The 16,852-nt window shown below is 45.8% G+C and overlaps 1 protein-coding gene across 1 annotated transcript; it reads left to right on the forward strand.

Moving 5' to 3' along the window:
- The first annotated feature begins 2,621 nt into the window (after positions 1–2,621).
- On the forward strand, positions 2,622–16,536 carry klf13 (Kruppel like factor 13). Its single transcript, XM_084555572.1, has 2 exons — positions 2,622–3,451; positions 14,775–16,536. Exons 1-2 carry the CDS (start codon positions 2,974–2,976, stop codon positions 15,080–15,082), a joined length of 786 nt encoding a protein of 261 aa, XP_084411698.1. The 5' UTR covers positions 2,622–2,973; the 3' UTR covers positions 15,083–16,536.
- Positions 16,537–16,852: the final 316 nt, after the last annotated feature.

Consider the following 16,852-nt stretch of genomic DNA (forward strand, 5'->3'; position numbering starts at 1 on the left):
ACCCAGTGAAAGAGGAACTATACCCCCTCGCTGTGCACTCGCTAGAAAAGATCGCCGGAGCACCACATGAAACACAAGAACACCACGTTTTTGTGGTGAAAGAATATGTAAAATAATACAGCCAGATGGCCTTCTGAATGCCACATCGCCTTGCTCACACTGAACACTGGGAACTTTCTAGTGTGGGCTTTTGTGCACAATACTGAAAGTGTGCATTCATTCTCACAGGAGCACATCAGCTGCTGCAGGAAAACAGATCTAATCCTGTGCTGCTGGAGTGCAAGTTTGCTCTTTTTCTTAATAAATGTGTTTTAATTTGACTCCTTTGTCAGTTGGTCTTTGAGCAGAATTTTGTTTGTGATCTGAGACAAACAGAGCTTTAGAAAATGTTGGGTTGTGAACAGCAGGGTTCGTTTAGGGGCACTGGAGGTTAACAGTGATGTTCAAGTGTGTCATTGCTTCTATAATCAATAGCATCAGCTGGTTTGTTTTCTGCCAGGACTTTGTAACTGGTGACATGCTATTATCCTGCACGTCCATCTGAACAGCTCACCACTAATGTAAAAACCATCTTCTGTATGGCCTTGATTTCTGATCTAAGCTCAAACGAACTGTTAAACCGCCGCTGTTGAATAAAATCTCAACATCCCAGCTCTGTATCTTGACTATTCCCCCCCCCCCGTAATGGTGTCACTTGTCTCTTTCGTGGAGGATGAACCGAAAGAAGACGTCGCTTGAAGCAGCTGGCTGGATTTCAGCTGGCAGAGACCACGCGGCTGCTCAGAGGAGGGGTTTGAGGTGAGCTGCAAGTTTGCTGAAAGGAAGCTACCATCTTCCAAAAAAGGTGCACAAGCTGTTCATTTAGAAAAATGTGTCACTGGAAAGTGAATCCCAGACAGGTTTCTTTCACCATATCCACGTTTGTACATTTTAAATAATGCTGCAGTCTATGCTACAATGATAATTATGGCGTTAAATGAAAATGTTTGAGCAGGATTCGAGCTGCTGTTCAAGCGTAATTCAAAGCATTAGAGAGGCTGTGAGGAAGAATTATTTTCTCTGTGTGGATTCTCAGCAGGATAAACTAAAACTCTGGCAGTTGCGAGCTTCAGAGCTCTCTGCTGGTGCACCGACTTGTTGGCAAGAGGCCCCAGCTTGTGCGGATTGCTCCAAGAAGGTGACACAGTAATATCTAAAGCATCGGGGACGTCTTGTTGTTGCCCTTTTCTTTCTTTTGCACACCAGACAACTCACTCGCGTCACGCTGACATGTTCGTCTGTGTCTTGTGTGTTTTCCTTTTATTTATTTCCTCATTTGTCTTTGGATACCGTGTAACAGGGGAAGTCGCTGCCATAATGGTTTCAGAGATTCACATGTTCTGGTCACTTCATGACGAAAATGTTGCACACTGAGGGTATGTAAACGGGAAATCGCACGAACCTAATAGTTCAGCTGTGATTTCTCATCAACTAATATGCTTACAAAAAGCCAACTTGCTTGTGGTTTTACAAACAGTAAGTAAACAGAAACTATTGGCTATGATTGACTGTGTTGTTTTTCAAGTCAAAACCATCTTTGTCTGGTTTCAGTCCCTCCCAGTGTGAGAATGAATCGCTTTTTATCTTTGCTTCATATCACTGCAAATGGAAAATCTTTAAGTGTTCGACTGTTGGCAAGACAAGTCATCTGCAAATCACCTCTTCTGACTGTTTAAATTACAAACGCCATTTCTCCGCCCCCTGATGATTTAATCAGCAGATTAGCAAGAAAATAATAAGCAGTTGCAACCCAAGCCAGTGGTATGCAACGCATGTTCAACAAACGTCACAAAGACAATCCGCGCTCGTGCACACAGTCTTGATTTGCAGCAGTGCAAAAAAAACTAGTGTTTATGTGCAAAAGTTCTCGCCACCAGCGATAAAGGGAGGAGGCCTTCAAAAAGCAATGTTAGGGATGGATTTTATTGATGAATGAACTCCACAGGAAAGGCAGTAAACGCTTAAAAGAACGAACTCAGATCAATATTTGGCGTCACCCCTCCCTCATTGCCTCTAAACCAGCTCTCTTTGGTGTGATTCCAGCATCTTTCACAATGTGTCACCGTGGCGTGGACTCCTCTGCTGATGTAAGCATATTGTCTCCTGTCTCATGGAGATCTAACTGACTCGATAATGTTGAGATCGGGGCTTCCGTTTGTTGCTGGACTCCCTCCTTTTGCTGCTTAAGATATTATTTATGACTAGTCTGGCTGTAAATTTCAGGGCCTCTTTCCCACGCTGCAGAATGAGGAGACTGTAAACATACTAAATGCACGCAAAGCTTCTGTTTCTCCCTCCCACCCTCTCTCTCTCTCTCTCTCTCTCTCTTTCTCTCTTTCTCGACGCTGCGCATTGCTGTGGTTTTCTTAAAGGTCTCTGCAATGCATTGCTCTGTAGGTGACATACATCATCTGAATGCATGGAGGCAACCTGTGGTGAAACTTTCAAGTAACTCGTGTTGTTTGGTGCATTTGGGGACAAGCGGTGCCCAATGAATGAGCCGCTGCTCTGATGATGCTGCCGAGCGCTGCCGGTCGACACGCCCCCAGCATGGATACAACGAGCAGGAACAGGCGCTCAGGAGACACACGCACTAGGCTGGAGATTGTTTGAAGCCGCGATGGGAGTTAACGCGTCCAAGTTTCTAGAGTTCCTGTTAACGGCGTCGTGGCACTAAACAAAAGACTCTAGCTTTCTCTTCTCTCTCTCTCTCTTTCTGAGGGGGCTTGTCTGCATTTTTGTCCGAGGCGTTTCTCGCACAGGATGTTGATGATATTGGAAAGCCGGGTAAGATCATAAAGTCAGTTCTCTCTGATGAGAACGACCTCCTCCTCCTCAACACCACTACACAAAGGGAACCACGGAACAAGTACTTTTTAATTTTAATTTTAATTTTTTCTTCTTCTCCACACGCCATCCTTTTTTATTTTTTGAATGTCATTAAGACACAGGGGAGGCTGTTTCAAAGACAAAATGGATCACTTTGCTGCAGAGTGCCTTGTTTCAATGTCCAGTCGTGCAATTGTTCACGCTCCTAAAGGGAATAGGGAGATTAAACCAGAAATCCCGTCCTCCTCCAAGAACGGAGAGGAAATTAAAGAGCCCCTGGTGAAGGATAACTCCTCTCTTTTTGTGGTGGCGCGGATCCTGGCGGATTTTAACCAGCAGACTCCCAACAGTGTTGCCGAGCAGGCAAAAGTAAAGGATGAGAGCACGCCGAACCTCATAGATGATGGAAACTCTGCCACACCTACCACCATCTCCGATCCTGCGCTCAAACAAAGAGGCAAAAGATCGAGAGATCGAACTGAGCAGGAACCACCTCAGAAAAAGCACAAATGCCACTATTCAGGTTGTGAAAAAGTTTATGGCAAATCATCCCACCTCAAAGCCCACCTAAGGACACACACAGGTCAGTGCCATTGGATGCAAATGTTTGTTGCTGTGACTTGGTGTATTTCACAGGCCCGTCTGAGAGCGGATGTGCTGATGATTAAAACTGAAAATACTGATACGAAGTGTGGATTCTCTTCCAGTCATGGTGATACTAACACAGTGGAGGGTTGCTGCTTGTGTTTCCTGTCATAGATACTCACGCATCCACCCTAAATGTAAATAAAGGGCGCCCGTCGCTGCAACAAAAGCCCGAGCGGTTAAGCAGTTTTAAATTATTCCTTTAAGTTGTATGAACTTTGCGAAATGTCCTTTTAATTTCGGAGGGGGAGGGAGTCGAAAACAGTGCCACTCCCACTCGAGTCCCAGAGCTTTGTCACGGCTTTCCTTTCGCGCCCCACCGCCGCCGCCACCACCACAGAACGCACACAAAAACACGCAGCACCGCATTGGACGGAAAGGCGAAACTGTAGCTCAAATGCACAGCAAAGTCACAAACCACTCCGAGCACTGTGCTTTGGTTAAACTTAGCCTGGGTGAGCATAAAACTTCCATTTGCACATTAAAGAATGAGACGAGTGTGCGCCAACATGCAGAAAGTTTGCAAGAGAGAAAGGCTATCAAACGCCCCCCCGGATCAGCAGCGGCATGTTTACGCGTGACCTTCCCTGAAGGACCATACCTCCATATTTGCGCTTTGAATTCCGCAGGATAGGCTACTGGGAGAGAGAGAGAGGGGGGAAAAAAGATGTAGATCGACTCAAATTGGGGGGTTGATAAGAGCTGTGCAGTCGCCTGTCTGCCCAAAGCCCTTTGTTGTGATGTGCCACACCCCCGCTAGACAGACTGCCAGCTGATCTGGCCAGCAACAGACTCAGCTAGCTGAGCCTCGACTGAGGAGTCTCTGCCTCCCTCTGCTCTGTACACTGCAGCCCTCACTTCATCTCCACACACACACACAGCCTGACAGAAACAAAACAGAACAATCTAGATCACAGCATTGTGTGACCCATATTTGAGTCATTTACCACAGCAATACGTGCGAGATAGAAAATCCTCCTTACTCAATATTGAGCTCATTTTCTGCACCATTCACTCAAACATTAAAACAAATCTTTTTTTGTTTTGCCTGCATGCATGCCATCTGAGATACATTCCCCCTGCGTCTGGCTTTGTGTTCTGTAAACACTGTAATAACACGGTACAGGTTCGTTGTTTGATGATTTCCTTCTTGTGGCTGGTGGATTTGTATTTTTCTTTTGCAGTCAAGTCTTTACCGAGCACTTGGTATTTTCTGTGCTGTGTGATAGCCATGGTGTCCTTGTCTCCTTGCCTCTCCTTCCTTTTTGGATCTACTCCCTCATCTGGCTTTGTGATTGGTTTGACTCCTCTAATTTCTGATAATGAGGATGGTTTCTGCCTATTTAACTGGATGGCTACAGAATGTGAGTCATCTCAGTTCGGCTGCCTCGTCTCAGCCAACCTTGCAGCGTCTCTCTCAGAGAGCCTGCCTCCAGCCCTCAGTGTGCTTCCCTTCAGCCCTGACCATGTGAGTTTAGTGCGGTTTTATTGCACCGTATTAGCCCTCCCCTTGTCTCTGTGCCTATTAAGCATTTCCTCTCGCCTGCCTTTCTGTTTGGTTGCGCTCCGTCGTCTGGCTTCGTGATTGGTTTGGGTCCCGTAAATTCTGATTAGAACGACTCTTTCTGACTATTTGATTGGATGGTCCCAGAATGTGGGTCATCTGAGTTCAGCTGGCTTGCCTTAGCCAGCCTTGCAGTGCCTCCACAGAGCCAGACCCTCGCAGTATGCTTCCTCTCAGTCCTTACTAGCAGAGGCAAGAGAGAATGGATTCCAGCCCAGTCAGTTCCAGCCAAACACCACTATCTAATTGAGGAGGAAAACACTGTTATAGACACCAAACAAAGAGCCGGGGACATGGCGTCCTTATTTGACTTCTGTAACGCCCAAAGCCTCATCATCCCAGCTTTTGCAATTCCTCTGTGCCTGATTTGTCAGCATCTAAGAGGAGATGAAACCTAAGCTGAGATGTATTTCTCATGCGGTGGCTTTAGCACATGACAAAGAATTCTGTCACTGCCTCAAAAATGAATGTGTTTTTTAGAGATTTATCATAATCTTTGCTGTGTGTTTACTTTGTATTTATTACATATGCTGACCTTAAATACCAATTGCATTTGCATAGTAGCATTTGTAATCAACAACAGTGTGTTATGTATTCAACCAGTTCCCGTAAATGACAGATTACCTCAGTCATGCAGACTCTAAACGTTTCTGATGATAGCATTAACAATAGGTTTTTCAAGAAACAATGTACTGAGCATAATTTACAAACCTCACAGCAGGCGGTTTTCATTAACAATGGCAGAAAAAAAAAAAACTATCCACAAGAAGGCCTGTGGATTATGTCTTTTTTTCCCCCCCATGTTTAAATAAAAGTCCCTGGTTATGGTTCCCCTCAGTTTATTATGTTTCATTCCTGGTTTCTCCTCAAACTCGCAGTCTGAGAGGGGTATGAAGATGTAGCAGACACAGGAGTACACGCTGAATTTAAATCGCTCATTATACTGCGCTGAGTTTAATGGGGAGGAATCCACAGCAGTTTAGGGGTCTAAGGTTACCAGACAGCTTTTGTCTGGTCTCCTGGAGTGGGAGGTGGGGCTCCTCTGCAACACATACATATCCTGCAGTATGGAAAATGCAGTCATGTAGTGCTGATGCACAGATAAACTCGATGTTCGACGGCTGTTACATACTCCGCGAGAAGTTTGTTCTCGTCATTTTGTTCTCGCAGCCTTCGTTTGGGAGCTCTCGCAACTTGTTCTCGATACATCAACTGGGCAGAACTTTTTTTTGTGTGTGTGTGGTGTCCGGTTACTATTCTGTGATTGGTCACAAATCGGAAGTGGGCGTGGTTAATGCGGAAAAGCGTGAATGCTAGCGGCCACTCTGAGCTCCCAGATGCTAATGTTCGCAGTGTGACTCTCCTGGGTAGAGATCGGCATACCGTGTGTGGGTGCATGCTCAATGAACGGCGTGATCCGACGGACATGGTCGTCAAAACGACTGTCCGACATGTGAAAATGATAAGAAAATTGTTGTCTGTCTCTCCCGCATCTCCCACAATGCTTAGCGCGTGTGACGTATACTGCAGTGGGAGGGCCCTACGAGGACATCCCCGCCGTTCGGCCCTTGAGTTTCTCGTGAAGTATAAATTACTTGGACAAAACAAACCTTTTGTTTGTTCTCGCACCCCTAGTAGCGAGAACAAATTTCTCGCTTCTTGCGGAGTATGTAACAAGCTTAAGAAAAGCGCCTCCGCCTTTCCTTCCTCTTCTTCTTCTAGTGAGCACCTTTTATTTCTCCGTTCCTCTTTTTTCACATAACAAGTTAAACCTACTTTCCCAAGAGGTGTCTTGTAATCATGGAGTACTCTGTGAAGCTTCAGTGCTTTGCTGTGATCAGGTAATGCAAACTGCAATCTCCATACGAGACATGGCCTCTGACTCTTCTTAAGAAAGAACAGTCCAGGCCTTCTGTGCCCTCCGCGGCCAGTTCTTACAAAAGGCCATCTTGTCAGCGTACAATACCTATTCAAAAACTATTGGAATCACAGGGGGGGGGAACAGGGTCAATATTTCTCAAAGACAAAGAGCCTAATGACATATTTTACAGTTGGGTTGATGTTTTGTCTGAACCTCTTTTGTGTTTCTGCTGGGGTACCTCTAATACTGTGAGATGGCCGTAAAGCCCTTTACTGTTTGTCCTAAAAAATAAGTGGCACCACCTGGCAGTTCAGTTCCACTGTCATGTAGACCCAGTTATTCATGCATGCCACCTATTTTTGGCCAAATAACTGTGGTTGATGACAGTTTTTTTAAAAAGTGAAATTGTGCCAAATTCCATGCGGAAAAAGCAACAGGGGTCTCTGATTATACGCACTCTGCTGCATTTCTGCCAGTGGTTTTATATTTTGCTGCGCTGAAAGGGCGCAGTGTTCCTGTGTGGCTGGTGGCACCGAGGAGGTAGCTGGGTGGAGATGGGGTTTTTCCTGGTCTTGCTCGTGAATTGACATGCCACAGCAATGGGTGAAAACTCTACTGAGGCAGAAGAGGTCAATCTGTCTACAAGCCACACAGCAGGATTTCCACCACTCCTTCAAATCGAATCATTTGTCTCCTGACGTGTAGTAAAATGAGGCAAGGGAATAATTTTCATGCGTCTCCATTTGGGTGAGGTTGCAAGTTGAAACTTGCTGGAAAAGTAGCCATCTGAAACTTTGGTTGACACAGGGATGGACTGCCAAAAGACATTTATGGTTTCCAGGGGATAAATCCCATAGCCTCTGGCTTTTCATGTAGTACAGCCAGCTGGTTGACATTTGTGGCTTGACCTCACTACCCCACAATTTTGGTACATTTTACTGTTTGTATAAACTGCAGTAACATTGGGAATTTGGTTAAAATATTAATTTGTCCAGTTCTTGGTTATAATTGTTACTGTAAGCCACCTTTTTTTGTTCTAAATATCCCTGACTCTTCTTCTGTTGCATGATTTGTTTTCCTAATGGCGTCTCTCATGCATGATATGTAGTTGGCCCATGTAAACCACGTGTAGCAGTACAGTATGTGTCCAATGGAAACAAGGTATTAGTTAAATCTACTTGATCCTTGGGATGTAAATAAAACCAATGTGGAGCCGCCATCTTGCCTGTTAATCCTCTGCTAGTGTTACCGCTCGGTGGAAGACATCTCGAAGGCGTGTGCCGGCGCACATGCCATCCATATGTTATGCTACATGTGCACACGTAAAGCTGATGGCAGGATAGCTCCTCTCTAATGCTGAAATATAAACCTGATTTAACTGTCATTAAGCAGCCAAGCATGCATAGTGGACAATCATAATGCTGAAAGGCCCCCATCAGGCAGTACCCTGGCTGTGCTGCTTTTAGTGGCCCACAGCGCTCATGTATTCTTTAGTTAGCTCTGGAGTAGCTCTATAAAAGCTGCTCTGTCTATTCCCCCCCCCCCCCCCCCCCCCCCCCACCGGCCCCTCCCACCCTTTTCCAGTCTGCAAAGCAAAATAGGTGCTGAAGCGTGTTGTGTTGCGAGGCCGTGCCCTGGCCACGTCTTGTGGTGTGGTGTTGATTACAAGCGTCAGGAAGAGAGGGATACAGACCTGTGGAACTCTGTGCTTTTTTTTTACCTCCACTGTTCACAAACCTACAACCACATCTTGCATGTGAGGGAGGGATCTGCAGTACAAAGACAGAATTTACAGTGCAGCAGGGTGGGGGTGGGGTTATATACCAGGGTATTCACTGTCAATGCCCTCCATTGATGTAGGTCATTTATTCAGCTGCATCTGCAGCTAATCTGATTAACGTTTGAAGGGCTGTGACCTCTTCAGCAGAACCTACTCAGTCCGCCACTCATGGGGTCCCATCTGAGAGTCTGACTCTGGCTCGGTCCAGCGTGTCCGGTTCAGCGCAGCTTGAATAAGGAAGCGATGGTGGAAATTTGTGTGGCACTGATGTCAAAGGGAGTGTTTTGTGTCTCTAGCTGTGCTGTTTGTGTTCTCCACGGTATGTAAGGTGTGTCCCCTTATACTCCGTGTGATAAATCAGACTGTGACAGACCACAACACACAGGGGTGTGGCCCTGTGGCCCACAAAATGAGGAGTACTTTGTGGAGTCCTGGGAAAAGGAGGACACGTAAAAACGTTAAAAAATATTTTCTCCCGCTCACCGTCAGAATATCAGGCACCACAGCTGGCACTATCTCCAGCCTGTATCTCCTCTTATCGCAGTGTGGTGAGGCCTCTCAGGAACGGGGATCCAACAAAGGGACATAACCCTTTGTTGGATCTTGGCTGAGAATGTCTAGCTTGTGGGAGTGAATAGTGTCAGACTCTATCAGTGCAATGAGCTAGCGTTGTAGTGTGTAGGTCACTGATGATGGGGGCATCCCAGCTCCAACCAGAGGACCAACTGTAAACACCCTTTAACGATTGCAGCTGTCTTCTTGTCGTCAGTTAACCACGATGTATAGATAAGTAGACTGCCTGCAGCGCATCAAGGCTGCAGGTTGTTTTAGCATGCACTCAAGGCTGAAAGAGAGAGCCCATTCCAACTAATTGAGGCAAATGCGATGAGCTAGCCATTGCAGGCGAGCTAGCCCTGCCCTTCCCTTAAACAGTTAAGGGGATGAAGTAATGTATGGCTAAGTGTGTGCAGGAATCAGATGGTCACACTCGACCCCACTGCATGTCTCTCTGTGAATGTCAATAGCCCTGCGCGGTGTAGACCAAGAGGAGTGAGTTACGGTTAGCACGCCCGGCCTGTCTGATTGAAATGCATTACAGGAGTGCCTCTCCTGCTGGGAGCGAGGCTGCTGCTATTGTTCACAACCTGACAGCTATAGGCCCACAAGGGGAAGCAGCCCATTCAACCACAAGCAACATCCCCCTCAATAAAGACAAAAGATGATAATATATTAAATACGTTTTGTTTTCTGAGCCTTCTCCCGACGAGCTTGAGCCAATTCTCATCATGAGCACCTAACCCTCCCAAGGCTCCTTTGTTGTCCTGCTGCAGACATTACTCATTCTTCACTGCAAGAAACTGTGAGTGTAGCTTCTGAGAAAACATGTTTTGACTGAGTGATTTTCTTCAGAAATCGTCGCCGCTCCCACTGACTTAATTTTTCATCGACAAACATCCACAAAAACGGTTGTTGTGATCTCAGACGTTGCTTCAGATCAAGCAGCGTGTTTCTGCAGACCGCAGAACTTTGCGAGCCTTTGTTGTTATTTTTGCACGAGCGAGGCCTGCGTACGCCGCTTTGTGAACAATGAAAGGAGGAGCTGCAGAAGCCTTAATGTATATTTATTGTTCTGCACACACATGTAACTGTTTATATCATCTTGGCATGTGATGGTGCGTGTAGCGGGAGAGGGTGGGTACGGTCGGGTTAACCCTGTCTGCTCCAGTGGTTTATGCTGATGAGGGGCTCGGCAGTCATTTTAGTATTACCCAAAATCCCATGAATGGTTGTCTGCTGGCACCGGAGCTGGCTCCTGGTTGGTTACAGGTCGTAGTCTGTTGTAAACATGCGACCAAATTATAGGATTGTGCTAAACCCTTCCACTGCAGTTAGCGGTGTCCCTCTTATTTCATGTTGCCAAGCTGGCTGTGCCACTAAGCTTGCATTCAAGTGAGGTAGCTCCAGATCTAATGAGCTGTGAGCTTTGACTTTGGTTTTACTTTCCCTTGTTGTGTTGTTTGCTCCTAAACGTCTATGTGGGTTTATGGTGCACCTTGCTTTTATTCTGGGCTCTGTTACAGATATTTCCTGCGCTGGTTCTAACTGTGCAGGCCGAGCAAAGTTTACGTCAAGGTGATCTCTGATGTATCCACAGGAGCTGTATTTTTCCCTTATCCCCCTACAGAGCTATTTACTCTGGCTTTCTTCTGGTTCACATAAAGGTTTCAGGTGCACACTGTGTGAGTTTTGCTCATGCCTGAGGACGCCCCAGGAATGTTATCTACTCTTAGGTTGAAATGCTGGTATCTGTTGTTGGAAGAGGTGATCGAGTCCAGTTCCTGCTCTCCTGCTCACGTCAAAAAGAGATTTGATCTTGCCTGTGCAGACAGCATCCGTTACACCAGGGAGACAGGTTCCATTTCTCTTAAGCGAAACTTCTCGGGTATGAATGAGAGGAAGATTGAGGGTGAGGAGCAGGGACTAAGTGTTTATTTACAGACCCAGTGGACTTTGAGAGAACAGTTATATAACAAGTGTACCTGTGACATAATCATATTGTCTTGGAGGGGACACACTAGTGCTTAGTAGATGTACAGTATGCGTGCATGATGTAACTCACTTTATGGGTAACTGGGTCACTGTGTTCATTAGGGACAAGCTTCCCTCGTCACCCCCCTCCCACACCCCTCTCGCCCTCTGTAACTGACACATTCTGAGAAGGGCAAACCGCACCCTTGGTGTGGCACGCTGCCAGATATGGGATAACCAATCGTTGGGGCCCGGCGTCACGGTCGCCACGGTGCCCTGCTGTGACAACACTGGAACTAGATGAGAAGAAAAGCGGGGCAGGGGAGCAGCTCATCGCACTCAGTTGAGCTGCTGAGTAATGGCTGCACTCGCGGAGAGTGTCGTCCTCCTGTCGCACAGTGTATAACAGCCCCATCATCATCATCATGTTCAGGATAAAGGCATTCGTTCCATAAACCCTCCTCATTGTTACCAGAAAACGCCTTGCCGCCTTCACGGAAATCCCAGTACACAAGTTGTATAACAAGGAAAACAATTAATTGGGACAGTGCATGCTTTTCCTTTATGTAAATGAGCGCTTCACGGCTGACATTAAAGCAGCAGGATTGTTATTAATATTCATATTGTTGGCCTAAATGCCAATAGCTGCTCAGTGTGAGCTCGACATGGGCACCGTATCTCTCAATTCTGCGTTTTCTAAGAAGTCACTGAGCTCCAAATAATTTGACTCGTCCTGCTGAGTTGCTGCTGGATACCTGATGCTTCCACTATGGCTGCGTTACTGTATCAGGGCATTTAGACTGGATATCTCAGCCTAGCTCTCTTGTGTCTAGTTAAATATTAATGTCGTTGGATCTGTTACACAGGTTATTGAGCCTGCAGAGCTTGGCTCTACTTTTAAGCCAATAATTCATTTTGCGGTGCCAGGTGCAGTCACGTGATCCTTCTCCTGCTAATATGGTATGAAACCGGTCTGTCATGAGTCACCTCATTGAGAGGTGTCTAGGAACTGCAGGGTCAAAAACAAGGTCAAACAGCCTTATATTAATGAAGTATAACGCCATGCAGGGTAGGGGATGTTTTTTGGGGAAAACAGTGGAGGAAAAGGGAACAAAAAACAGACAAGGCAGGGTGCAGTGTGTACTCTGTATGCAAATGTACACATGTCAGTTACAGAGTTTACATTGAACCTTGAGCCTGCAGGAACGGTGGGCAGGGCTGACTGAGTTTGTCAGGAGCTGAGGTGAGGCGTCAGAGGCAGGAACACAGACCGGACTGTCTAGACTTGCTTCTGTCTGTCTGCATGTTTTGTAACCATGCAGTATAGGGGAGGGGAGGGATTGAGACTAGTGCATCAAGTTCTTGCTTTTGAGACTTTCTGGCATCAGGTAGCATATGAGTGTTTGATGCTGAACAGGACTGTTTCCACTGTGGCCCCGAGGGGAAACCTCAGAACAGAGAAATCATTTGGCAGGCCTGCTCCTATGTGCCACCTATAAACATTTATGCATCTCATCATCTTTTCCCTTTCATACCTCGAATCCCTGGCATGGATGTGCGCGCGATGATTGATTAACAGGAAAGAACCTTAACGTGAAAAGAACACATCCTGCCATTTGCTATGGTTTTTCAAGTCCAAGGGGGATGTCGCTGCTGTCAGGTAGAACTAAATGGAATACACTGTTGGCTATTACAGGCCTATATGCTACATGTAGGCTCTAGAGCACTGTTTCCACATCAGAATGGATGCATATATAGTGATACATTGCACCATCTGGCTTTGAGTGGATTTGTGTCGAAGCCCACTTTTATAGCCTGACGGAGGGGGGAGGGTGTAATTTCCCATGTGCCGAGTCACAGATAGTTGCGTGGTGGAAAATGGGCTGGGTAACCATTGTGAGCGTGATTAGCATCTGGAGCTCAGATAATTAAACTAAGTCTGCTTCTCCAGTGGTGCACCAATTTCTGGGTGATTTACCCAGAGGCCCATTGCTAAAGCCCTTCTCCTTTGTCTCTTTAATATCTTGAAAACATCTGGGTGATTTTGACATCATTGCCCTCGCTGGCTTATCTGATCGCACATTGACATAACCTTGTGATCACTGTCCCTGAATGAGTTGCCACTCACTGTGGTGAGACATTTATTGTGTGGTGAGCACGAGTTCTGTTATCGGAGGGCATAAATATGTACTGCGGCGCTGAGTTTCAGTTTTGTTGCGCTCGGTAACGCTGCTCCTGGAGAGGCTCTGCGTGTGTAAGTGATTAACCACAAACAGCACTAAACATGTATACCGGCTTTAGCATGTATCGGCCCATTTAACACAAATTACATTCTGTACATTCCTGCCTGCTAATCTCCCAAGGAGAGTTTGAAAGGCGTCTTTTTGGATTTTTTGTAATTGCGTCTTGATTGGGTTATTTAAACCTTTCCATCAGCCTTTGGCTCCTGCTTATTCCATTACAGTGTTGAAGGATGTTTGAGATGAGAGATCCATCATAATGCAATATTCCCGTCAACTTTTTGTTCTGAAAAAGTTGCTATTGCTTTTCGATGCCTCTGGACACAAATTTGTGATGTCAGCACCGTGATGGCAAACGGCCTGTTTGTTAAAAAGCCACCTTAACCAAAGTAAATTATCAAAATGAAATCAATTTATACAATAATTACTTGAAAGGGTGATTTAGGATTCTTATTCCTCTTTGAAGTATCTACAAACACCAACTGGAGCAATGTTAAAGTACACTTGTACACTTATGTTAACCCAAATGTTTGAACAAACCCATTAATTCCCATTTAATTCAGATCAATGGTGCACTTTATTTTGGTTGCCTGTCAATGGTGTCACATTCTTCACCACTATCGTTATAACTGTCTCGGCTATGAATAGTAACGCTGGGCTACTTCACTTTGCTAAACTTTAGCTATAATTGACTGGTACTGTCAACTATAGCTGTCAACTACAGCCCAACATCAGGATATTTGTATTATCGCACTTTGAAACATTTTGCGATATGTTGAGTCGTGCAATAACAAATCCTCCAATTTATAACCATTTAACGTGTGAGGTGAGCTCTTGTGTGTGTGTGATCTCCCTTTCTAGTACAAAAAAAAATAAAAAAGGGGAACATAAGTTTAACATTTGATTAAACACTGACATCCCTTGTTTTTCCAACTTCCTAAAACACACTAACGTCACGTCTGGTGACTTCACCAGGCAAAATTATTTCAGTTTATATTTGCAGATGACATAACAAAGATCAATATTTGGTATTCAATACAATATTGCCATGCTCAGTATTATGATACCATGTCGTATTGATCCTTCACCCCTTGCAGCTGTGCAGTTAGTTGACTTGTTTACTGGTAGGTTAGCTATTAACATTGTGGCTATTTCCGCCAACATGAATTTAATTGAATTACCTCATCCGAAAGCCACCTCATGAGGTCATCACACTACGCTATTTATTCTCGTTGTGACTCAGAGACCCATAGTAATGTCAGTATCACCCCTGTGTGTGTTTTGCAGGAGAGCGGCCTTTCCCATGTACCTGGCCCGACTGCAGTAAGAAGTTCGCCCGCTCCGACGAGCTGGCCCGCCACCACCGCACCCACACGGGGGAGAAGAAGTTCGGCTGCCCCCTTTGCGACAAGCGTTTCATGCGCAGCGACCACCTGATGAAGCACGCCCGGCGCCACTCAGATTTCCAGCCCGGCATGCTGAAGAGGCCCCACGGCGGCAGCAACACGCGTCCCAGCTCCCTCAGCGACTACAGCCGCTCGGATGCCTCCAGCCCCACCCTCAGCCCCACCCTCAGTCCAGCCAGCTCGCCTTAAACTGAAACCCGGTCGCACTTTTCTGCCTCCAGACTGCGAGGCCTGTGTTTTCATCACAACACTTTTGTTGCACAGTCGTCAGCAACTCCCCCTCCCACCCTCCCCCACCTTTTTGCTATTCCTGCGCTTGCTGTGGTGTACCATACTGTACATAACTGCTTATTGTAGTGCAATTACTCATGTGATCCTAAAAGAAGATAATGCCTTTCCCACATGGCAATATCTACATTCTGTACCACATGTCTGTATTTTATTTTTTTTAAACTTCTGATCGTGGCTAGTTGTTCGATGTATGTTCAAAGTCAGCTAAACGAGAAGAAAAAAAAAAAAAACAGACGGACACACCCTGACAAGTCTTATCAAAATGTTTTTTTTTTAAGTTTTTTTTTTTTCTTACTTTTTTGAACGGGTTAGGAGAAGGGGTACTCACACACACACACCTCAGGATTGAAGACAGTTGCTATTTCTGTAATACCACAGTACTGACCAGTACTCACATTGACTGCACAATATACTCATCACTTTACTCTGAAATTCAACAGGGGTTGAATTTTACGCCCTGCTCAGGGATGGCCTTGTTAGCTTGAAAGAATGAACACAGGAGAAGAGAAACATACAGTACATATATAGCAGCCTTACACTCAACACAGTTTGCACTCTTTGTTTTTTTTTTTTGTTGGCTTTCACATTTTAGGAAAACCAGCCCTACAGTCATACAAAAAAAAAAAAGTCCTGTTCTCCCTTATGTTCAGGGAATTCATGATAATGTATTTACTGTGTATATTAAGAAAACAATCAGCAAAACTCCCAACCCTGAAAACAACATTCATCTGTTCATTTACTGCAATGTTAATAGTCATTGACATTACACTGGGTTAAATATGTGCTGCATTAAATATTTGTGTGCAGTGTAAACTGTGTGAATCTGCACTGTGGGAGGATCAGGATTATTATATTGGGTTAAACAGGTTTTTATAAACATAAAGCTGGGGAAACTTTAAACAGAGACAGTAAAGTTTCAAAGCAGCTGTTCACGCTTAAAGAAATGCTGCCTCGTCAGCCTGTATTTCACACGACACGGACACAAAGGGACTTAAGTTGAAACAAGGTTTATCCATCTCTCAAGCACATAGGAAAAATGACCAAAGACAAGAGTGAATGAAAGCTTTCTATTCAGTCCCGTAGGCAGCCCCTCGCTGAGGCCTGGGGCTGGCGGTTGGCAGTATCGCAGGTAGAGCCAGACGCCGGCTCACTTCCCTCCTCTTGGCTCTGCCTTTTGTGGCTTCCCTGGAGGAAACAGCTGCACCCAAAAGAAGCTATTCACAGCCTGGAGGAGTAGTGCGAACATGCCATTCCCGAGGGAGTTCTTCCTCATCTGGCTCTACCTGTCCGGTTTCGAGAGTGGCAAAGCTCCAAGTCTGGCGAAATTGCGTAAGATTGCCTAACTTGGCGTGTGTGGGGCGGTAGGCGTGGGGGGGAAGGGGGGTCAAATGTAGGCCAGAGTGTTAGAGCTGGGTCGGGCTGGGCTGAGGGTTGCAGAGCGCAGAGTGAACAAAGCAGCTATCTGCAATAAACAGGCAAGAGAAGGCAGGTCCTGATAAAAGAGGAGAGGTTTATCATGAGCTGAGCAGCACAAAGGAGGAGACACCCAGTCGCAGACACCCCCATTTCCTCCTCCTTCCCCAACTCCCTCCTCCTTCCAACTGTAGAAACTGCTAGCAGTAAAAATGGCTGTAATTAGTGGCTTGATCTAAACTGTAGGATAAGAGT

Source organism: Chelon labrosus (assembly GCF_963514085.1).
Source record: "Chelon labrosus genome assembly, chromosome: 11".
Taxonomy (NCBI): Eukaryota; Metazoa; Chordata; class Actinopteri; order Mugiliformes; family Mugilidae; genus Chelon; species Chelon labrosus.